The 25,229-nt window shown below is 46.9% G+C and overlaps 1 protein-coding gene across 12 annotated transcripts in view; it reads left to right on the top strand.

Annotated features, from left to right (window-relative positions):
• LOC129868197 (rap guanine nucleotide exchange factor 6-like) overlaps positions 1-25,229 on the top strand; it is a 195,929-nt gene that overhangs the window by 91,124 nt on the left and 79,576 nt on the right. The window contains exon 1 of one of the 12 annotated variants that reach the window (XM_055941952.1): positions 5,875-6,895. The exons of the other annotated variants lie outside the window; for them this stretch is intronic. Within the exon in view, the coding sequence (XP_055797927.1) occupies positions 6,842-6,895 (54 nt within the window). The 5' untranslated portion in view covers positions 5,875-6,841. Of the gene's footprint in view, positions 1-5,874; positions 6,896-25,229 lie in introns of those variants that run through there. 12 annotated transcript variants of the gene reach the window in all.

Genomic DNA, 25,229 nt, shown 5'->3' with positions numbered 1-25,229 from the left:
CCTCCCCTCTCTCTCTCATCTCTCCCTCTCAGCTATCAATCAATCAATCAATTTTATTTTATATAGCCCTTCGTACATCAGATAATATCTCGAAGTGCTGTACAGAAACCCAGCCTAAAACCCCAAACAGCTAGAATGCAGGTGTAGAAGCACGGTGGCTAGGAAAAACTCCCTAGAAAGGCCAAAACCTAGGAAGAAACCTAGAGAGGAACCAGGCTATGAGGGGTGGCCAGTCCTCTTCTGGCTGTGCCGGGTGGAGATTATAACAGAACTATGCCAAGATGTTCAAAAATGTTCATAAGTGACAAGCATGGTCAAATAATAATCATGAATAATTTTGTTGGCTTTTCATAGCTGATCATTAAGAGTTGAAAAACAACAGGTCTGGGACAGGTGGCGGTTCCATAACCGCAGGCAGAACAGCTGAAACTGGAATAGCAGCAAGGCCAGGCGGACTGGGGACAGCAAGGAGTCACCACGGGCGGCAGTCCTGACGCATGGTCCTAGGGCCCAGGTCCTCCGAGAGAAAGAAAGAGAGAAGGAGAAAATTAGAGAGAGCCAAGATTTTCAAAATGTTCATAAATGACAAGCATGGTCAAATAATAATCAGGAATAAATCTGTTGGCTTTTCATAGCCGATCATTAAGAGTTGAAAACAGCAGGTCTGGGACAGGTAGGGGTTCCATAACCGCAGGCAGAAGAGTTGAAACTGGAATAGCAGCAAGGCCAGGCGGACTGGGGGCAGCAAGGAGTCACCACGGCCGGTAGTCCCGACGTATGGTCCTAGGGCTCAGGTCCTCCGAGAGAAAGAGAGAAGGAGAAAATTAGAGAGAGCCAAGATTTTCAAAATGTTCATAAATGACAAGCATGGTCAAATAATAATCAGGAATAAATCTCAGTTGGCTTTTCATAGCCGATCATTAAGAGTTGAAAACAGCAGGTCTGGGACAGGTAGGGGTTTCGTAACCGCAGGCAGAAACAGTTGAAACTGGAATAGCAGCAAGGCCGGGCGGACTGGGGACAGCAAGGTGTCAGCATGCCCGGTAGTCCTGACGTATGGTCCTAGGGCTCAGGTTCTCAGAGAGAAAGAGAGAACGAGAGAATTAGAGAGAGCATACTTAAATTCACACAGGACACTGGATAAGACAGGAGAAGTACTCCAGGTATAACCAACTGACCCTAGCCCCCCGACACATAAACTTTTGCAGCATAAATACTGGAGGCTGAGACAGGAGCGGTCAGGAGACACTGTGGCCCCATCCGAAGAAACCCCCGGACAGGGCCAAACAGGAAGGATATAACCCCACCCACTCTGCCAAAGCACAGCCCCCACACCACTAGAGGGATATCCTCAACCACCAACTTACAATCCTGAGACAAGGCCGAGTATAGCCCACAAAGGTCTCCACCACAGCACAACCAAGGGGGGGCGCCAACCCAGACAGGAAGTTCACGTCAGTAACTCAACCCATTCAAGTGACGCACCCCTCCTAGGGACGGCATGAAAGAGCACCAGCAAGCCAGTGACTCAGCCCCAGTAACAGGGTTAGAGGCAGAGAATCCCAGTGGAGAGAGGGGAACCGGCCCTGGAGAGACAGCAAGGGCGGTTCGTTGCTCCAGAGCCTTTCCGTTCACCTTCACACTCCTGGGCCAGACTACACTCAATCATATGACCTACTGAAGAGATAAGTCTTCAGTAAAGACTTAAAGGTTGAGACCGAGTCTGCGTCTCTCACATGGGTAGGCAGACTGTTCCATAAAAATGGAGATCTATAGGAGAAAGCCCTGCCTCCAGCTGTTTGCTTAGAAATTTTAGGGACAATTAGGAGGCCTGCGTCTTGTGACCGTAGCGTACGTGTAGGTATGTACGGCAGGACCAACTCGGAAAGATAGGTAGGAGCAAGCCCATGTAACGCTTTATAGGTTAACAGTAAAACCTTGAAATCAGCCCTTGCCTTAACGGGAAGCCAGTGTAGGGAAGCTAGCACTGGAGTAATATGATCAAATTTCTTTGTTCTAGTCAGGATTCTAGCAGCCGTATTTAGCACTAACTGAAGTTTATTTAGTGCTTTATCTGGGTAGCCGGAAAGTAGAGCATTGCAGTAGTCTAACCTAGAAGTAACAAATGCATGGATTAATTTTTCTGCATCATTTTTGGACAGAAAATTTCTGATTTTTGCAATGTTACGTAGATGGAAAAAAGCTGTCCTTGAAACAGTCTTGATATGTTCGTCAAAAGAGAGATCAGGGTCAAGAGTAACGCCGAGGTCCTTCACAGTTTTATTTGAGACGACTTTACAACCATCAAGATGAATTGTCAGATTTAACAGAAGATCTCTTTGTTTCTTGGGACCTAGAACAAGCATCTCTGTTTTGTCCGAGTTTAAAAGTAGAAAGTTTTCAGCCATCCACTTCCTTATGTCTGAAACACAGGCTTCTAGCGAGGGCAATTTTGGGGCTTCACCATGTTTCATTGAAATGTACAGCTGTGTGTCATCCGCATAGCAGTGAAAGTTAACATTATGTTTTCGAATAACATCCCCAAGAGGTAAAATATATAGTGAAAACAATAGTGGTCCTAAAACGGAACCTTGAGGAACACCGAAATGTACAGTTGATTTGTCAGAGGACAGACCATTCACAGAGACAAACTGATATCTTTCCGACAGGTAAGATCTAAACCAGGCCAGAACTTGTCCGTGTAGACCAATTTGGGTTTCCAGTCTCTCCAAAAGAATGTGGTGATCGTGTGGTGAGCTACGTGGTGAGCTACCCTCTCATCCCCTCCCCTCTCTCTCTCTCATCTCCCCCCTCAGCTACCCTCTCCTTCCCCCTCTTGTGTCTCTCTCTCTTGTTCGCTCGCTCTCTCGTGCTTTTGCTCTGTCTTTCTCCTTCCTCCTACAGGTCCTGGGTAGGAAGGGAAGGTCCCAGACCTGTACACAGTATAGTACAATACAGTATAGCCCCTACCAGAACAGTGGTCTGCTGGAGTTCTGTGTGTTGCATTGTGACGGCCAAGTACCAGATGATGGACTCATCATCCATTAATATGGCCTGTTTAAGCAGAAGGATTATTGGCAGTCTGGACTCTCAAGGGTGGGATTATACTGTATAATATGGGTTATATAATGAGGAATAGACCAGAGGCAACCTGTTTCATGTTAAACACCATTTATTGGAATAGCAGCATTCTGTGTTCACTGTGATGGGGGTGGTATTTGAGGGGGAGATTACATGGGGAGAATCAATTGTTTTCATCATTATTTTTTGCCTTTTATGAAATAGGCAGTGTGCCAAAATATATGCAAATGAGTGGTGGAAAAATGAAAATAGGTTGAAATATGTAAAGCACTACCCCCACCCCCAACCACAGACATACACACACACACAAGCCAAACAGTTTGTGTGTGTGATTGTTCAGTGCTCACTGAGACATCCTATGGCTCAGGGATACTGAGTGATTCCGTCGCGCCTCTGTCACTCTCCTAACCACTGCAGGGAGAATGACCCACGTGTGCCATTTCCCCACACACACAGCCCCCATTAGAATTCCTATCTGAGTGTTGTTGATCGGAGCAGGGTTGGACATTGTACGGTGTACTGTATATAAGCTTCCTTCCTGGTTGTCAGTACTGTACATGCTCTAATGAAGTGTACAGAAGCCAGCAGCACTGTCTGTAGTTAGAGACCAGTTGTTTGACTGCGGTGCCCTGATGTCTGGCCTGTTGAATGATGCAAACATGTCTTCAGGGTGCTGCTTGCCTGCGTTGGCAGTTGGACCTTTTACCCCATGGAAATGTTGTCTTTTCATTATCTTGGCCATGTTCGTTGTGAAAACAGGCCTGTCTCTTCCCATGTCTGTCTGATTGAAGTGTAGTCACAAAGTTAGCTTCACTGTTTGTAATCTTGATCCTGTGGTTAAACTTTCTTGCATGCACACACACACACACACACACACACACACACACACACACACACACACACACACACACACACACACACACACACACACACACACACACAGAGGAAGCACATCCTGCCTGATGTATGTCCTCTTACTCTCTCACTTCCTTGTCTACCTGAGAAACAAAGCTGTTGTTGATGCAACAAGTAGAATCCATCATGAGAAAAGGCTGTGATATAGTGTCCTGCTCAGTAGAGCATTTAGATAGTTGATGACTGAACCTGTGTGTTGGTTTGGGAGGATTTGAGAGATGAAGAGATGTTTATAAGCAAGCATTCCTCAAGGTTCCTCTGGCTGTTGAAGAAGGAATTTAGCCATGTGCAGAGCCTCCCCCTCTGTTTATGTTCTGAGTCCGGGTTTGTAAAACAGAGGATTGTAGAGGTGTGTTTGTGCCTTCTATTAAATGTTGAAGGGAGCTGCAGCTGACTCTCACACTCTCTCCCTTGTATACCAACCTGGAATCCATTACATGAGAAGTCCTTTTATTCCTGCTGAGAGGCCGGGGGCACTGTGTCTCTCTCTCTCTCGCTCTATCTCTGTGTCTCTCTCCTCTTTATCTCTGTGTCTCTGTGTCTCTCTCCTCTTTATCTCTGTGTCTCTGTGTCTCTCTCTGTATCTCGCTCTCTCTATCTCTCTCTCTCTGTGTCTCTCTCCTCTTTATCTCTGTGTCTCTGTGTCTCTCTCCCTCTCTCTGTATCTCGCTCTCCTATGGACAGCGCTTCCAGGGAGGGTCCATGTGCTGGCCTGCTATTGGCTGCTCGCTAAAATAATGATGTCATCCTTTAGCAGCACGCGGTAGCGTGTGGGGCGTGGAGCCGAGTGGAGAAACAGGCTTCAGTTCCCCCCCCCTCGTCTTAACAGTGGTGCAGGGAGAGAAGACATCCCCTTCTGTCTGCTGAGCAACACTGATACATTACTCAACAGCAGATTTGATCAGAGGAGCTTCTCTGTGCTTTAGTAAAGGCTGTATGTAAGGTGAGGCTGCCATGCTCCTCTATAGCCACACCAGAGGAATTCAGAAGTCTTAGAGAGTCAACATTATTTCTGGTTTCACATCCCCATCCCTCACTGCTGGCCTGCCCCGTACAGAGTAGTAGTTGTTTTGGTCTGGGTTTCTTTGTAACAGATAAAGGGTTTGGACCTCTTATTTTCAGTACATTTCTCAGATCTTAGTTTGGTGCTGCACGTCTCTGTCCCAGGTGTTTTTCATTGGGCTTTAATAATGCAACTGGATCTTGTGCTATAAATCAAAGCCATCGACACAATTTCAAATTCTATTTCACAATCAGGCACAATTGGAGCTTTTGTGAAAGGGAAGACATTAGCATATTTCCCATGCAGACCCGTGCAGATGACATGCTGTGATTTATGCTTTTTCTTTTGTTATTTATGCATTTATTTAAAGGGACGGCAGTGACTGAATACACAAAGCTTTATGTGGCTGCTTGATCAGTAAAGATGCTCCCTCCCCTCTCTCAACTGTCTTTCTCTCTCCCTCTGTCACTCTCTTTTTCTCTGTCACTTCTGTCTTTCTCACCCTACCTCTCTCCGCTCGCTCTAGACAGCCAATCGGTCTAATGCAGTTTCCCCCAGCACTCTCTCTCCCCTCCGTCTCTCCTCTCCCCTCCGTCTCTCCTCTCCCCTCCGTCTCTCTTCCCTCCGTCGCTCTCTCCTCCCTCCCTCCCTCCCTCCCTCCCTCCCTCCCTCCCTCCCTCCCTCCCTCCCTCCCTCCCTCCCTCCCTCCCTCCCTCCCTCCCTCCCTCTCTTCCATCGCGCTCTCCTCCCTCCCATCGCGCTCTCCTCCCTCCCATCGCGCTCTCCTCCCTCCCATCGCGCTCTCCTCCCTCCCATCGCGCTCTCCTCCCTCCCATCGCGCTCTCCTCCCTCCCATCGCGCTCTCCTCCCTCCCATCGCGCTCTCCTCCCTCCCATCGCGCTCTCCTCCCTTCCATCGCGCTCTCCTCCCCCCTCCCTTCCGTTGCTCCATTGCCCTGCACAGGTGATGTCATTATTTTTCAGCCGGGCTCTTCCCTCCCTCCCTCCCTCCCTATTAGTTGTTGACGTTGGCCTGGGTCTATGCACTTTGAGCTGGGGAGCGGGAGCAAGCAGTCTGGCCCCTCTGGAGATGGACAAGCATGCACACTGCTGGAGCGCTATAGAGGGAGAGAGAGGGGGGGAGGAGGAGGAGAGCTGCAGTGAACCAGGCTGTGTGAGGAGGAACACTGAGCGGAGCGCAGGCTGACTGACTGGAAGTCCTGCTAGAGGTCTCTCTCTGGGACTTGACAGCACTGGAGAATAGGCTGTCTGCCACTGTTACAAACAGGTTAAAAAGAAGAACACTGCCAGGGACTTTAAACTCTGAGGCGAACAATATCTCTGAGGACTTTCTCAACACTTTGACTTCTCTCTAAGGGCATCCTACAGTGGTGGAGTTCACAGCACAAGTGAATTTGAGCAAGTTTGCAGGATCACTGATCATGGAGGCTGTGGCTTTGCAACCTGCTTTGTCTTCAGGATTTTCTGCTTTCAGCACTCTGGAGCTGCTGAATGAACAAGCTTTTCTGCAATGAGTCGGTCTTCCTCCAGCTTTTTATATGCATTTCTTGATTTTTATGGGGGAGTTCAGAAGTGATCCTCTGAAAGCTTCTCTCGCCATCGGCATTGGCTTCTTGATTGACATTTGATAGTCACTGCCAGAACCCAAATGAACATAACAAAGTGACAGTTAATGTCTGAGGATGTTTGGACAACATTGAGGATTGATCTCTTTCAGGGGAATTTCCTTTAGTCCCTTGGGAAGAATCCTCAATCTGATCGGCGTCGTCTTTCCTTTTCCTTTAGGTGTTGAAAGGGGAAACTTTCCCTCCCTGCTCTGGAAATGGCTTTCCTCGTCCGTTGCTATGCCAACTGCTTGCAGCCGTGGTCCTCCAAAGTAAGCGATGTGGTAATCCTTTCTGTGGCCAGAGCACTGTGCTGGGTGTTGCCCTGTGCTGGGTGATGCCCTGTGCTGGGTGATGCCCTGTGCTGGATGTTGCCCTGTGCTGGGTGTTGCCCTGTGCTGGGTGTTGCCCTGTGCTGGGTGATGCCCTGTGCTGGGTGATGCCCTGTGCTGGGTGTTGCCCTGTGCTGGGTGATGCCCTGTGCTGGGTGATGCCCTGTGCTGGGTGTTGCCCTGTGCTGGGTGTTGCCCTGTGCTGGGTGTTGCCCTGTGCTGGGTGTTGCCCTGTGCTGGGTGATGCCCTGTGCTGGGTGATGCCCTGTGCTGGGTGTTGCCCTGTGCTGGGTGATGCCCTGTGCTGGGTGTTGCCCTGTGCTGGGTGTTGCCCTGTGCTGGGTGATGCCCTGTGCTGGGTGATGCCCTGTGCTGGGTGATGCCCTGTGCTGGGTGTTGCCCTGTGTTTGGGTGTGAACCTTACAGCCCCCGTTAAACCACTGTTTCGATCATTTCATCATGCATGCTTTGCTGTAAATTCGAATGCATAATTTGGACTATAGTGTATATTTATTAATTGAACATTCATAATTCACAATGCATTCTGCATTATTTGTACCGAGCGAGAGGTTTGTGTGGTAGAACACAATGTATGACGAGTAGTTTTCCCTGGTATGAATGATGAAATAACTTTGCACTGCTTGATGAAGCTGAATTCACAGCATGAAGGGGGAATGAGTGTGTATGGCTCGGTCACGGTGCTGGTTGGGCTGTGCTGGACAGGTGGGGTCTCCCCTTACTTGACTGTCAGATTGACTGTTTTGTCCACCTGAGCTGGGGAACATTTGGCTGGCTCTATCTTGTGGTAGGCCCTCAAACAGAGGCACTGAGGCGTCCTGACAGACTGCCTGTGAAATCAATGTGTTGCCATGGGACCAGACATCTTGGTGTTGAGAGCTTCCAAGATGTTTGTCTGAATTATGGGAAGTGAGGTGTCTTGATTAGTAGGGATGTAATGATTCACCGATACGCATCGGTCCCCGCTTTTTCAATAACTTACTAAAATTTGTTGGTCACACCAGCAAGGAAGAGGTGAAGTGAGCGGGACAACTGGCCCTAACTGGTTCTTCTCCAGCAGGTGTTTATTTAAAAAAATGTTGCTCACCAAGCAAGGAGTTTTGTTGAATTTGGTTAACAAAAAATGTAGTGGCTTATTTGATCGAATGTAAGTTGTGTAGTGCTTAGGTTGTTACGCGTGTACTCATTAAGACATCCAGGCAACTTAGAGAAAAAAACACAAAGTTGTGCCTGTTACTCACACATGTATCTGCCCTCACATTGTCCCACCTGATCTTGCCTCCTCCCGACTGCCGTCTAGACTGAGTATGTTTTCACTCCAACCCTATTCCTGGATAGCTACCGTCCTGTAGGTTTTCACTCCAACCCTGTTCCTGGAGAGATACCCTCCTGTAGGGTTTAACTTCTTTGGGACTGGGGGGCAGTAATGAGTAGCTTGGATAAAAAGGTGCCCAGAGTAAACTGCCTGCTACTCAGGCCTAGAAGCTAGAATATGCCTATAATTAGTTGATTTGGATAGAAAACACTCTGGCTGGCAGAGATTTATGATAAAAACATCCTAAAGATTGATTCTATACTTCGTTTGACATGTTTCTACGAACTCTAATATGACTTTTCGTCTGAACTTTCACCTGGACTTGCCCGCGCCTCCTGAGTTTGGATTTGTGGAATTTTAGATCCACTTCTCCTTAATGCAACCGCTGTGTCAGATTTCAAAAAAACTTTACGGAAAAAGCACACCATGCAATAATCTGAGTACAGCGCTCAGAGCCCAAACAAGCCATACAGATATCCGCCATGTTGTGGAGTCAACAGAAGTCATAAATAGCATTATAAATATTCACTTACCTTTGATGATCTTCATCAGAATGCACTCCCAGGAATCCTAGTTCCACAATAAATGTTTGTTTTGTTCGATAAAGTCCATCATTTATGTCCAAAAACCTCCTTTTTGTTCGCGCGTTTAGTTCCAAAATTGAAATTGATGACGTGCAGGCCAGACGAAAAGTCAAACAGTTCCGTTACAGTTCGTAGAAACATGTCAAACGATGTATAGAATCAATCTTTAGGATGTTTTTAACATAAATCTTCAATAATGTTTCAACCGGAGAATTCCTTTGTCTGTAGAAATGCGATGGAACGCAGCTAACTCTCACGGGGAGTTAGCTGCCTGCGTGAGCCCGTGGCACTCTGCCAGACGCATGACTCAATCAGCTCTCATTCCCACATCCTTCACAGTAGAAGCATCAAACAATGTTCTAAAGACTGTTGACATCTAGTGGATGCCTTAAGGAAGTGCAATATGACCCCATAGACACTGTATATTGGATAGGCAAACCTACAAACCTCAGATTTTTTTCTCAGGTTTTAGCCTGCCATATGAGTTCTGTTATACTCCCAGACATCATTCAAACAGTTTTAGAAACTTCAGAGTGTTTTCTATCGAAATCTACTAATAATATGCATATCCTAGGATCTGGGCCTGAGTAGCAGGCAGTTTACTCTGTGCACCTTATTCATCCAAGCTACTCAATACTGCCCCTAGCCATAAGAAGTTAACCCACTGTTCCTAGGCCGTCATTGTAAATAAGAATTTGTTCTTAACTTACTTGCCTAGTTAAATAAAGGTTAATTAAAAATTGGAATTGCCCTGCTCTGACACTTCTATGACAGGAGACAAAACCTCTTCATCCATAGTTGAGCCCTGTGTAGTCCCGTGTAAAATCCTCGTTATGAGAGCACCATGAGATGAGAAGCAGCCTGTTTGAAGACGGGTCTAGTGAGAATTGTTTGCCGCCCGTCGGTGATGAGATGAGCAGACCTCTGAAATGTTAATGAGGTTTCCCATGAAGCCCATCAGCTCAAGTACCAGACTTACTGAAGCTACAGTATGGTCGGAAATAGCGTTGTCATCATAACTTGTGTTGTGCCGAGCTAATCCTATTCATTCGTGTCTACTTTTTGAAGAGAGCAATTCTGACGCTCACTTGTTGGCCGTCCAGACTATTTACTCCATTTCTTTTGATGTAAAGTTATATGGCTTGGAATGTTTATGTTCTGCCTTTTTGGTTTTCATCTTAACAAGAGGTTCACTGCCAGTATTAATCTACTGAAATCCTTCTCATCAGTTATGTTTGTGGACAGAGCTGGACTTCAGGACTATTGACTGCTGAACAACTCACGAGTTGGTGTTGAATATTGATGTTGAGAACCATGCCTTAATGAATATTCAAACACTTTGGAATAAGATTAACAAGGGGGCGATTCTGATTCACTCTGGAACGGAAGCTTGGCAACAGATGACAGAATTCTAAATATGGGCCACTACTCACCCTGTCTGGAACCCTATGAACCTCCCTGGAGCCGGTCTCCTCCCTCTGTGTCACTGTGAATTCCTGGTTCTGACTGGCTCTGGCTTTAGTTTGTTTTGATGGGCCTGAGAGAGACCAGAGTCACTGGTAGTACACTATATAGGGAATAGGGTGTCATTTGGATGTAAATTTGTCTGTGTAAGTGAACTTCCAGGCAGGGTTCTTAATGGAACCCAGAGCACATTAGAGTTTTTAGAATCCATCCATTCTCCCCTGTTGACTGCTCTGGTCTGGGATCAGGACAGGTGTCAAGGGTTTGCTAACTTTAAGGCTTGTTGCCTTGTTCTGTTCTGCTGTGTTGATTTTTATTAGCTCGTTGGCCGCTGTCTTTCCTTCCCTCAGGGGAGAGTGCTTCCCTGCTCAAGTGTAGGGCGCTTAGTCTTGCTACCTCAGCAATCAATGGGGTTGCAGAACTTTGGCATAATCAGTGTGGATTGATTACCTTTGAATAGTAATGGAGGCGGAGGGGAGAAAAAGCTGCAGTGAAATGGATCCAGGGGCAGGGCAGTCAGGCAGGGGGAGGGTGTCCTGTCGACAGGCTCTGCTGGTGGGGTAACTGTCTCTCAGCCCAGCCTCTAGCTCTCACTAGATATGGAGCTTCTCATCCAAGCATCTTTTATCATCAGGATGGATGGAGTCAGATTTAAAGCATTTTATCATATCCAAAGTATTATTTGAATGTGTACTAGGTAGGAAAAGATGAGGGGGGGAAATATTGGCAATCAACATGTAAAAAATCAATACATATCTTTGTTGCTGTGATGCATTGTCCTTGGAAGATTGTTAAATACTAGTTTTGTTTAACAGTAATGGGGCTCTTATTTCATCATTTTAGATAACATTGCAGTTCTTTGTGAAGCTGCAATGGGTAAAAGATAGGCCTAAAAAATCTTGTCATTTGGTATTACTTTGGTATTACTGGATGCACACAAGGGGCGCTATTTCTAAATACTCACTCACAAATAACGCACAAAACTATTTTGGCAACCGGGATCTTGGTCCAGGAGGGGATTGAATGTCTGCTGTAACCAAGAAGCTTGATCTTGACATCTAGACACGTAGCTAGCAAATTAGCTAACCAAATGCATAGCTGGAGCCCTTGGCTGGATATCATTTATTTAACACGTCTTCTTATAGTTATGCTTAACTTAAGCAGTGACGCACCCCCGCAGCCAACGAAACGGTATTGAAATCATACCGTATGTGTATTTCGAAATAGCCCGGTATATCGCCCAAACCTACTACCTTTCTACTGACCTCCCTCCCTACCTACAGTGCCTTCAGAAAGAATTCACACCCCTTGACTTATTCCACATTTTGTTGTTACAAAGTGGAATAAAAAAACGAAACATTTTAGAATAAGGCTTTAACGTAATGTAGAAAGAGGGAAAGGGTCTGAATACTAAATGCACCGTAACTGTAGGTCACTCAGGAACATCCACTGTCTTCTTGGTAAGCAAATCCAGTGTAGATTTGGCCTTGTGTTTTAGGTTATTGTCCTGCTGCAAAGGGAATGAATCTCCCAGTGTCTGGTGGAAAGTAGAGTTGAAAGGCGGGAACACGGTTACCAAGATTTACTGCCCAAAACCCCTCCCTTTTCCCAGGATAAATAACTGTGAGGATCCGGTAAATTATTCATATGAACAGCATGATGTGAAATGGAACTATTAAATATTATGCAATTTCTAAATGTGTCTTCTCTAAGGCCTTCTCTCTGCTATCTGTATGATCAAGCGTCAACGCTCAGGGTGGTGACATGCAGCTAATTTCAGTATGGAGCGCAGTTCACAATGCATGTAGACCTATCATCTATCTCATGGTAACATTTTTTCTTGTGACACGTAGGTTCTGTATTTCCGCAGCATAGCCTATGCTACAGTAATATAAGGACGAAATGCGCGTCTAATTTATGTCTTCATCTGACTTTTGGGGGTCATCGTTTTTTTGTTGTTGTCTTAATTCAGATGCAGAGTTTTAAAATAGCCTATCACTCGAATATTGTTGCATTAAATCAGTGCACACGTGAGCGCTCTCTCGCAGTCTTCCTCAATTCCATTCAAATTGCATCCAAAATAGATCATCCTGTTCAAGATTGATGTAGGCATTAACAGTACCAGTCAAAAGTTTGGACACACATACTGATTCAAGTGTCGGTTGATTGTGGGGCCAGGTCATCTGATGCAGCACTCCATCACTCTCCTTCTTGGTAAAATATCCCTTACACAGCCTGGAGGTGTGTTGGGTCATTGTCCTGTTGAAAATCAAATGATAGTCCCACTAAGCACAAACCAGATGGGATGGCGTATCGCTGCAGAATGCTGTGGTAGCAATACTAGTTAAGTGTGCCTTGAATTCTAAATAAATAACCAACCGTGTCACCAGGAAAGCACCATCACACCTCCTCCTCCGTGCTTCATGGTGGGAACCACACATGCGGAGATCATCCGTTCACCTACTCTGTGTCTCACAAAGACACAGCGGTTGGAACCAAAAATCTCAAATTTGGACTCATCTGACCAAAGGACAGATTTCCACCGGTCTAATGTCCTTTGCTTGTGTTTCTCGGCCCAAGTAAGGCTCTTCTTATTTGTGTCCTTTTGTAGTGGTTTCTTTGCAGCAATTTGGGTTGGTATACAGAAGATGGTAAAATACCAACTCCATACTATGGCAAGAACAGCTCAAATACGCAAAGAGAAACGACAGTCCATCATTACTTTAAGACATGAAGGTCAGTCAATCTGGAACATTTCAAGAACTTTGAAAGTTTCTTCAAGTGCAGTCGCAAAAACCATCAAGTACTATGATGAAACTGGCTCTCTTGAGGACCGCCACAGGAAGGGAAGACCCAGAGTTGCCTCTAATGCATAGGATAAGTTCATTAGAGTTAACTACACCTGAGATTGCAGCCCAAATAAATGCTTCACAGAGTTGAAGTAACAGACAAATCTCAACATCAACTGTTCATAGGTGAATCAGGCCTTCATCTCACAATACAAGTGATTGGCTCAAACATATTAAGAAGTAAAGAAATTCCACAAATGAACTTTTAACAAGGCGCAACTGTTATATGAAATTCCAGGTGACTACCTCATGAAGCTGGTTGAGAGAATGTCAAGAGGGTGCAAAGCTATCATCAAGGGTGGCTACTTTGAGGAATCTCAAACATAAAATATATTTTGTTTTGTTGAACACTTTTTTGGTTACATGATTCCATATGTGTTATTTCATAATGTTGATGTCTTGACTATTAGTCCACAATGTAGAAAATAGTAAAAAAAATATAGAAAAACCCTTGAATGAGTAGGTGTGTCCAAACTTTTGACTGGTACTGTATACACATGTCCTAGCCTACAGGTAATACATGCAATGCAGTATTAGCCTCATAGTTAGCTAATGAATGACGGGCTGTACATAATAAGCTTTTAATTTAGAGCATTTGTCTCTTGTGCAATATGCACACACCTGTGCTCCACTGGCCTCTCCATAATAAATGTTCCTTAGCTCTTGGAGACCCATGCAGGAAAAGCTAGACTAGAATAGCTTGCTGGACATTTTTTTGTGCATTTCTTATACCAATAGACTTTTCTAAGAGGGTATGCAAGCTCTTTAAAAAAAGAATGTATATACATTTTGAATACAGCAGCCAATAGAAGTCACGGATAGTTTGAAACGAGTGATGGCGGTAAGCTAGATCAGTTGTTTATTCAGACCCATAACCATTCAATCTTCCTGAAGAGAAGTGAAAGCTGTGTGTATCTGTTTCTAGTCCTATATTATGCAAGTGTGTCATTAGAATGAGGATAAGGACAACTGTTGAAAGCGAGGACGGGAATGAAGCAACAATAGAGAGAAAGAGGCTATAAAAAAATGAGTCGGCCAACTAATTATACAAACAGGCCATATTATTTTTCACAATTCAAATCTAATTCGCTAGCCTATGCTTGTAACTTTGAAAGCTGCATGTGCTGCACCAGAATTGCATGTTCTCTCCCAACTTCGTATCCTAATTTGGAAGTGTATCTTTCCAGTCCATATAATACAGTACAGTAATACAGTTCACACTCAAAAGATTAGCCTACTGCAGCTTGTTTCATTTATTTACCCAAGAGAGAATACTGCTAGCTACATCTATGGGCTTTTATGTGTTTATGTCGTACGTAATGTGCACTAGCCTATATCTCATGTATGTATTGGATAACAGCACAATTTGGGTTTTTGTGCTTGGGCTCATAAATTGTATTTTATTGTAGCTCTAATAAAATGTATGTAATGTATGGCTCATGAGGCTCAGGTAGCATCAGCCTTGAATTTTCCATCAAATCCAGACAGATTTTGATGGTTTTGAATTAAACTCTGTTTTTAATATTCAACCCTAGTGGAAAGCAAACTGAAGCAGGTTTTCTTCTAGGGTTTTTAGCCTGTGCTTGGCTCCATTCAGTTTCTTCTTATTTTTACCTGAAAAACTCCCTAGTCCTTAGCATTAGAAAACCTCGCAGGTCTTTGTGGTTGAATCTGTGTTTGAAAGCCAGGGATTTTTCTTAACGTTAAGGGTCAAATTTTTGTTTAAATGTTCACACCCCTGCTCCCTCCCGACCTACCTACCGACCTAGCTCCCTGTCTACCGACCTACTGACCTAGCTCCCTGTCTATCGACCTGCCGATCTGGCTGCCTACCTGCCGACCTACCTACCTACTGACCTAGGTACCGACCTACCTACCTACTGACCAAGCTCCCTACCTAGCTCCCTACTGACCGAGATCCCTACCGACCTAGCTACTGACCTAGCTGCCAACCTAGCTCCCTAGTTACCTAGCTCCCTACTGACCTAGCTCCCTACCTTCCTACCTACCGACCTAGCTCCTGACCTACTGACCTAGCCCTCTCCCGATCTACTTAACTACTGACCTAGCTCCCTGTCTGCCTATCTACCGATCTAGCTTCCTACCGACCTAGCTCCCTCTTGACCTACCTACCGACCTAGCTCCCTCCCGACCTCCCTACCTACTGACCTAGCTCCCTACCTACTGACCTAGCTGCCAACCTAGCTCCCTATTTTCCTAGCTGCCGACCTAGCTCCCTACCTTCCTACCTACCGACCTAGCTCCTGACCTACTGACCTAGCTCCCTCCCAATCTACTTACCTACTGACCTAGCTCCCTCCCGATCTACTTACCTACTGACCTTGCTCCCTGTCTGCCTATCTACCGACCTAGCTCCCTACCGACCTAGCTCCCTACCGACCTAGCTCCCTACCGACCAAGCTCCCTACCGACCAAGCTCCCTACCGACCAAGCTCCCTACCGACCTAGCTCCCTACCGACTTAGCTCCCTACCGACTTAGCTCCCTACCGACCTAGCTCCCTACCGACCTAGCTCCCTACCGACCTAGCTCCCTACCGACCTAGCTCCCTACCGACCTAGCTCCCTACCGACCTAGCTCCCTACCGACCTAGCTCCCTACCGACCTAGCTCCCTACCGACCTAGCTCCCTACCGACCTAGCTCCTGACCTACTGACCTAGCTCCCGACCTACTGACCTAGCTCCCGTCCTACCTACTGACCTAGCTCCCGACCTACTGACCTAGCTCCCGTCCTACCTACTGACCTAGCTCCCGACCTACCTACCTACCGACCTTGCTCCCTAACTACCTACCTACCGACCTTGCTCCCTAACTACCTACTGACATAGCTCTCTACCTAGCTCCCTACTGACCTAGCTGCCGACCAAGCTAGCTACTGACCGAGATCCCTACTGCCCTAGCTACTGACCGTGCTCCCTACCTACCTACCTACCGACCTATCTCCCTACTGACCTAGCTCCCGACCGACCGACCTAGTTCCCTCACTCCGACCTACCTACCGACCTACCTACCGAACTAGCTCCCTGTCTACCGACCTACTGACCCAGCTCCCTGTCTATCGACTTGCCGACCTGGCTGCCTGCCTGCCAATCTAGCTGCCGACCTAGCTACCAACCTAGCTGCCGACCTAGCTCCCTCCCGACCTACTGACCTTGCTCCCTGTCTGCCTATCTACTGACCTAGCTCCCTCCCGACCTACCTACCTACTGACCTAGCTACCTACCTACCTAGCTACCTACCTACCAACCTACCTACTGACATAGCTCCCTACCTAGCTCCCTACTGACCTAGCTGCCGACCAAGCTAGCTACTGACCGAGATCCCTACCGACCTAGCTACCGACCGACCGAGCTACCTACCTACCTACCGACCTAGCTTCCTACCGACCTAGCTTCCTAGTTTCCTACCGACCTAGCTCCCTACTGACCTAGCTCGCTCCCGAAATACCTAGCTCCCTACTGACCTAGCTCCCTTCCGACCGACCTAGTTCCCTCACTCCGACCTACCTACCGACCTAGCTCCCTGTCTACCGATCTACTGACCTAGCTCCCTGTCTATCGACTTGCCGATCTGGCTGCCGACCTGGCTGCCTGCCTGCCAATCTAGCTGCCGACCTAGCTACCAACCTAGCTGCCGACCTAGCTCCCTCCCGACCTATCTACCTACTGACCTTGCTCCCTGTCTGCCTATCTACCGACCTACCGACCTAGCTCCCTACCGACCTAGCTCCCTCCCTTTCGACCTACCTACCAACCTAGCTGCCTCCCTCCCTCCCTAGCTCCCTCCCGACCTACCTACTTACTGACCTAGCTCCCTGTCTCTCGACCTACCTATCTACTGGTCTAGCTCCCTACCTATCTACTGACCTAGCTCCCTACCTATCTACTGGTCTAGCTCCCTACCTATCTACTGGTCTAGCTCCCTACCTATCTACTGGCCTAGCGCCCTCCTATCGACCTACTGACCTAGCTCCCTGTCTACCGACCTACCTACTGACCTAGCTCCCTCCTATCAACCTACATACCTACTGACCTAGCTCCCTGTCTATCGATCTTCATATCTACTGGCCTAGCTCCCTACCTATCTACTGGTCTAGCTCCCTACCTATCTACTGGTCTAGCTCCCTACCTATCTACTGGTCTAGCTCCCTACCTATCTACTGGCTTAGCTCCCCCCCTACTGACCTAGCTCCCTGTCTACCGACCTACCTACTGACCTAACTCCCTCCTATCAACCTACATACCTACTGACTTAGCTCCCTGTCTATCGATCTTCATATCTACTGGTCTAGCTCCCCCCTATCTACTGGTCTAGCTCCCTACCTATCTACTGGTCTAGCTCCCTACCTATCTACTGGTCTAGCTCCCTACCTATCTACTGGCCTAGCTCCCTCCTACTGACCTAGCTCCCTGTCTACCGACCTACCTACTGACCTAGCTCCCTCCTATCAACCTACATACCTACTGACTTAGCTCCCTGTCTATCGATCTTCATATCTACTGGCCTAGCTCCCCCCTATCTACTGGTCTAGCTCCCTACCTATCTACTGGTCTAGCTCCCTACCTATCTACTGGTCTAGCTCCCTACCTATCTACTGGTCTAGCTCCCTACCTATCTACTGGTCTAGCTCCCTACCTATCTACTGGTCTAGCTCCCTACCTATCTACTGGCCTAGCTCCCTCCTACTGACCTAGCTCCCTGTCTACCGACCTACCTACTGACCTAACTCCCTCCTATCAACCTACATACCTACTGACTTAGCTCCCTGTCTATCGATCTTCATATCTACTGGCCTAGCTCCCTACCTATCTACTGGTCTAGCTCCCTACCTATCTACTGGTCTAGCTCCCTACCTATCTACTGGTCTAGCTCCCTACCTATCTACTGGTCTAGCTCCCTACCTATCTACTGGTCTAGCTCCCTACCTATCTACTGGTCTAGCTCCCTACCTATCTACTGGTCTAGCTCCCTACCTATCTACTGGTCTAGCTCCCTACCTATCTACTGGTCTAGCTCCCTACCTATCCACTGGTCTAGCTCCCTCCTACTGACCTAGCTCCCTGTCTACCGACCTACCTACTGACCTAACTCCCTCCTATCGACCTACCTACCTACTGGCCTAGCGCCCTACCTATCTACTGGTCTAGCTCCCTACCTATCTACTGGCCTAGCGCCCTCCTACTGACCTAGCTCCCTGTCTATCGACCTACCTACTGACCTAGCTCCCTGTCTATCGACCTACCTATCTACTGGCCTAGCTCCCTACCTACCTAAATAACTACTGACTTCCCTCTGTCCCAAGCCTTTTCAAACCAACAACATACACACAGCAGAGAGACAAAGGGAATCTCACAAATGGCACCCTATTCACTATATAGTAGAGCACCTCACTATTTGATGGAATAAGGTGCCATTTCTTACGTATCCATAGAATGAGGCTTTTGTTGTTTTTCTGAATGGTCATTTACCATGAGGGATGAGCTGGGGGCCGAATGCATATTGATACTTAACGCCTGGTCTTCCTGTCCAGATCACACCATAGACCTCCCTGGACACTGAAAGCTCTCTGCCAGCCCAGACCAGCTTTATCGGCTGTGGTCGGGAGAATATTGAGATGTTGCAAGCAAGCAAAAACCCTACCCTGAATGATGCATTGTAGCATATGCCAGCAGCATACCACCCTGCATACCACTACTGGCTTGCTTCTGAAGCTAAGCAGGGTTGGTCTTGGTCAGGCCCTGGGTGGGAGACCAGATGCTGCTGGAAGTGGTGTTGGAGGGCCAGTAGGAGGCACTCTTTCCTCTGGTCTAAAAAATATCCCAATGCCCCAGGGCAGTGATTGGGGACACTGCCCTGTGTAGGGTGCCGTCTTTCGGATGGGACGTTAAACGGGTGTCCTGACTCTCTGAGGTCATTAAAGATCCCATGGCACTTATCGTAAGAGTAGGGGTGTTAACCCCGGTGTCCTGGCTAAATTCCCAATCTGGCCCTCAAACCATCATGGTCACCTAATAATCCCCAGTTTACAATTGGCTCATTCATCCCCCTCCTCTCCCCTGTAACTATTCCCCAGGTCGTTGCTGCAAATGAGAACGTGTTCTCAGTCAACTTACCTGGTAAAATAACGTATAAAAAAAAAAAATTGTATTACATTGTAATATTTGTATGCTTTCTGTGTGTTTCTTTGTTGGCATTACAAGTGCCATGATTTGAGTTTAGTAGCACTAACAAAATGTCTTGGAAAAGATGCAGCACTTCTTTCATTGCACGTGCTGTTGCAGAATCCGTTTGCAGAGAAAAGAGCATATTTCTCTTATTGCTAGATGTTGACTTTGTATGTTACTCTCTAGCCTTACATAATGTTGTGAGAACCATGTATCCTCTAGCCTTGTCACCATTACCATGCAGAAGATCTTACCGGATACTGCACTACACTGCAATATTAAAGCCTTATCCAGCTCAGCTTTATTTCTGTTTTTATCTTTTGAAACAGATAGCTAGTAGCATTTGAAAAACACTAGCCATATCTCTGGTCTGTGTAATTACTGTCCATTACATGTGATGATGATGAGCATTGTTGAGTACTCTGATCTGGGCGTGTCCCAAATTGCACCCTGTTCCCTATATAATGCACTTATTTTGATGCCTACCGGCCCTGGTCAAAAGTAGTGCACTAAGTAGGGAGTAGGGTGCCATTTTGGGAAATAGACCTGGTCAAACTCTTCATTGGTATGACCACTGTGCTGCTAGGGCTGCTGCTGCCGCCATTATGGGACCAAATGGCCTGAGAATACTGAGTCTACTCATGGTGGGGCCCCACAGACATGCTTAATGCAGATGATCCCATTACTAGCCATCCCCTTGAAACACACACACAGCCCCCTCTCCAGTCCCACAGCTCTAATGTCAGTGATGTGGCCCCTCCCCAGACCCAGGTGCTGCTGATTTTTCAGCCAGGGTAGCATCACCCATTCCAGCTGTTTCCATCATCTTAGTGCTGATGATATTTCAGCCAGGGTAGCATCACCCATTCCAGCTGTTTCCATCATATTAGTACTGATGATATTTCAGCCAGGGTAGCATCACCCATTCCAGCTGTTTCCATCATCTTAGTGCTGATGATATTTCAACCAGGGTAGCATCACCCATTCCAGCTGTTTCCATCATCTTAGTGCTGATGATATTTCAGCCAGGGTAGCATCACCCATTCCAGCTGTTTCCATCATCTTAGTGCTGATGATATTTCAGCCAGGGTAGCATCACCCATTCCAGCTGTTTCCATCATCTTAGTGCTGATGATATTTCAGCCAGGGTAGCAATTTCAGCCAGGGAAGAAATTACAATATACCAATTAAACACTGGAGTGATTGATGTGCAGAAGATGAATGTGCAAGTAGAGATACTGAGGTGCAAAGGAGCAAGATAAATGAATACAGTATCTGCTTGTTCCTGCTGGGTTTCAAATAGTAGTTCACTGATCCTGGCAGTTAAGCCTGTATGAGCCTGTACACCCAACCACCGCTTACTGCCTGGTGTCAGTTACACCAATAACACCCTGTTAAACCAACCGCTGCTTACAGCCTGGTGTCAGTTACACCAATAACACCCTGTTAAACCAACCGCTGCTTACAGCCTGGTGTCAGTTACACCAATAACACCCTGTTAAACCAACCACTGCTTACAGCCTGGTGTCAGTTACACCAATAACACCCTGTTAAACCAACCACCGCTTACAGTCTGGTGTCGGTTACACCAATAACACCCTGTTAAACCAACCACTGCTTACAGCCTGGTGTCAGTTACACCAATAACACCCTGTTAAACCAACCGCTGCTTACAACCTGGTGTCAGTTACACCAATAACACCCTGTTAAACCAACCGCTGCTTACAGCCTGGTGTCAGTTACACCAATAACACCCTGTTAAACCAACCGCTGCTTACAGCCTGGTGTCAGTTACACCAATAACACCCTGTTAAACCAACCACCGCTTACAGTCTGGTGTCGGTTACACCAATAACACCCTGTTAAACCAACCACTGCTTACAGCCTGGTGTCAGTTACACCAATAACACCCTGTTAAACCAACCGCTGCTTACAACCTGGTGTCAGTTACACCAATAACACCCTGTTAAACCAACCGCTGCTTACAACCTGGTGTCAGTTACACCAATAACACCCTGTTAAACCAACCGCTGCTTACAACCTGGTGTCAGTTACACCAATAACACCCTGTTAAACCAACCACTGCTTACAGCCTGGTGTCAGTAACACCAATAACACCCTGTTAAACCAACCACTGCTTACAGCCTGTTGTCAGTTACACCAATAACACCCTGTTAAACCAACCACTGCTTACAGCCTGGTGTCAGTTACACCAATAACACCCTGTTAAACCAACCGCCGCTTACAGTCTGGTGTCAGCTACACCAATAACACCCTGTTAAACCAACCACTGCTTACAGTCTGGTGTCAGTTACACCAATAACATCCTGTTAAACCAACCGCCGCTTACAGTCTGGTGTCAGTTACACCAATAACACCCTGTTAAACCAACCGCTGCTTACAACCTGGTGTCAGTTACACCAATAACATCCTGTTAAACCAACCACTGCTTACAACCTGGTGTCAGTTACACCAATAACATCCTGTTAAACCAACCGCTGCTTACAGCCTGGTGTCAGTTACACCAATAACACCCTGTTAAACCAACCACTGCTTACAGCCTGGTGTCAGTTACACCAAGAACACCCTGTTAAACCAACCACCGCTTACAGCCTGGTGTCAGTTACACCAATAACACCCTGTTAAACCAACCACCGCTTACAGTCTGGTGTCGGTTACACCAATAACACCCTGTTAAACCAACCACTGCTTACAGCCTGGTGTCAGTAACACCAATAACACCCTGTTAAACCAACCACTGCTTACAGCCTGGTGTCAGTAACACCAATAACACCCTGTTAAACCAACCACTGCTTACAGCCTGGTGTCAGTTACACCAATAACACCCTGTTAAACATAACTGTAAGGCTATGTCCATCAGCACTGTTAGTTTGGACTCCACACTAAGCTGTCAGACAGTACTCCCTTTGCCCCAATGTTTTCCACCATCTGGAGGAGCCAGAGGACGTTGCCAAATGTAGATGACACGGTCCATAACCAGCAATAACACAGGAGAACTAAAGGGTGTGGCTGGCTGACTGCAGCCCCTGCAGGCTGGACTCCCCTGTTTCAGCCCGGTGGTCTCTCCCTGGGCCTGTTGTTGTTGTACATGGTGGGGGGTGGAGCAGGGTAGGAGGGCAGGAAGCATCTGTGAGGAGAAGGGGGCAGGAGGAGGGTAGAAGGGGGGGCTGGAGCTAACCCTCTCTGGATTTGGTGGTCGGTGTTAACCACTGTTTAGCCTTCTGTGTCCTTCAGCCTGGTAGCATTGACCATGGCCGTCTTTACTGAAGCCCCTGACAGGGCCACCTTCCCCCTCCCTCACACCTTCCCCCTCCCTCACACCTTCCCCCTCCCTCACACCTTCCTGTTTCAGCACCTAGGACAGTGAGGCAGACGGGGGCCCATTTTCTCTCTCTTCTGTCTGTCTGTCTCTCCCTCTGTTTCTCTGTCTCAGTGCTGTTTGAGTATGGAACACATGCCAGGGGAGAGGAGGGAGGCGGTCTGCTACAGGTCTGTCAAGCCCCCCTATAAATATTCATGTCCCAGACATACACATCAAACCTCCCTGGCAGAGACCTGGACCCATCCCTCTGATACGGAGCACATCCCCACCCTGAAATCAATTAATTAGGTATTTTTAATAAATAACCATTCCTTATTAAGAGGGCTTTAGAGTTTTGACCGGCTGTAATTTTCACACTCCAACTAGCAGAGAGGGTAAATTAAATGAGTGATTTATGTAATGAATTTAAACCTGTACACACACACACAGAAATGTCTCCCACTAATTACAATTGGGTGATTTAGGATGGCCATGGCAGGATGATTAAACCTGGATGGCTCCTTACACTATTAGTCACTGTCGTCATGCCTCCCTGAGAAAGAGACACAGACAGCGTCAGCAGTAGACTGTTGTCGTGCCTGTTTTTCTGTCCTGGCTGCCACTCTGACTGACTACATCCTTTGTCTGGAGCAAAAGTCACAGCTAGCTGGCGGGGCCAGAGTCAGCACCACGCCACCACTCAACATCCTGGCTGTCACAATACTGTCACTACCTACTGGAGTAATGACAGCCATTCCTCCTCAGTTTACATTCTGTTACAACACAGGAAGGGTGATGATTCAACTCATTGGAATCTCTTTAGGACCGGGAACATCATCGCTAGGTTCCAGAATGACAGTCTGATATGTGACACGTGCCAGCCTAGATGCCGCCTCAACAGGAGCAGTGAAATGAATTGTGACACACTCAACTTTCATTATTAGTTATTTGGTCTGGCATCATGCTTATGCTGCTGGCTCTGATTTGTGCATTGGCATAAAACCAAAGAGTAACTACCTAGCCCTTTGACTGTCATCATTATGTATGAGGTGGAGGGAGATGAGGGTCTTCACCCGGCAGCCTTTTCTCTTCTACCTGTGTGTGTGTCTCTCGTGCTCGCTCGCTCTTTCGCGTTCGCTCGCTCTTTCGCGTTCGCTCTCTCTCGCTCCCCACCGCCTCGCCTTTGTACTTGTCACCTTCAAATCCAACTTAAATTAATTTACATCTCTCCATTTCCTGCAATCTCATCTGCAAGAGCCCCATGCATTTTACTTCAGAGGTGGGGGTTCTGTAAAGATAATATTCTCCCTCCCTCGCTTGCCCTCTGTCTCCTCCACTCCCTGGACTGTATCTTAATGTAGACTTTGGTTCACAGTACTGCTCTTGTGTGTTTGAGTGCAGAAGGCGTTTTGGGAGAGAGGGAATAGGTCAGGGAGTGTTAGTGAGTGGAGGTGGGGATAATCTCAGTGTGGGCTGGTTCACAGAGAGTTTGTGTGAGAGCAATGCAGTCCATTGGCTCTCGGTCCCCTGTACCTCTAACACCATTAAGCCAACCACTGGGCTAATTTGTGTGTGTGTGTGTGTGCTAGTGCTTCTATGATTGTGCGCTAGGCTTAGGCGGTGTATCGTATATAGTATATCGTATAAATAATTGTTTTTTGTGTGTGTGTAGATTTATTTATATCTTTATTTATTTATTTTTGGGGGTTTTGGGGCTCCCTAAAGCTCAGGGGGATGGGTGCCCCGGCCTGGCTTATAACTAAGTTGGCTATCTAAGATGGGCCAAATTAAATGATTTCCAGCTCAGGGCTCCAACTAGGCATTGGTTTGTTAACATGCAAACTAGCCACTTAGCTAGTAAGATCAAGCTTCTTCGTTACAGCAGAGACGTTCAATCCCCTGCTGGATTAAGATCCCGGTTGCCTACATTTTTTGTTTTGTGTGTCAAAAAACAAATACAAATCTAATAAATGAAATGGCAGCCCACTGCCGATAATACTGTGTACCCCTGTAGGGTATAGGAGCAGTATGAAAATCTGCATACTGCCCTTCCCTAGTGAGTTTATGTGCTGTCCTCTGGCTACACTCATTTGGCGCCATTTTGTTTGATCCCGTGAGTGAAAGAGGGCATTCTCTAAATCAAGAAGGAATGGATTGACTCTGACATCAAAGGAGAACTACGGTGTGTGTATTCTTGTTTCTCAACTTGTTGGCTTTTTAACAGTTGTGTAACTGGGTGATATACTGAAGATGACGCTCTTTCTCAGTGTGTTTGTGTGTTTTAAAAAAAATTGAGGTTATGCCATTAACTAAATTGCATTAACAATGAGGCTATTTGCCCAGTGGTTGGCACATTGATTGGGGTTCTTGAGTTGTTGAGTATTGCCATGCCTGTTTGGCGGTGCTGCCATCTGCCGGCCATTGAAGTCCATGCCATGTCCCTATCTAATGTGATGTGTTATGTTGGCATCATTACTTACTCAGACATAGTGTACAGATGTTCTAATTTAGGGAGCATGCTAACTTCTATAGGCTAT

This window comes from Salvelinus fontinalis, chromosome 13 (assembly GCF_029448725.1).
Source record: "Salvelinus fontinalis isolate EN_2023a chromosome 13, ASM2944872v1, whole genome shotgun sequence".
In the NCBI taxonomy this organism is placed as follows: Eukaryota; Metazoa; Chordata; class Actinopteri; order Salmoniformes; family Salmonidae; genus Salvelinus; species Salvelinus fontinalis.
Note: the sequence above shows the minus strand (reverse complement) of the source record. Positions and strands in the feature narration are given on the sequence as shown.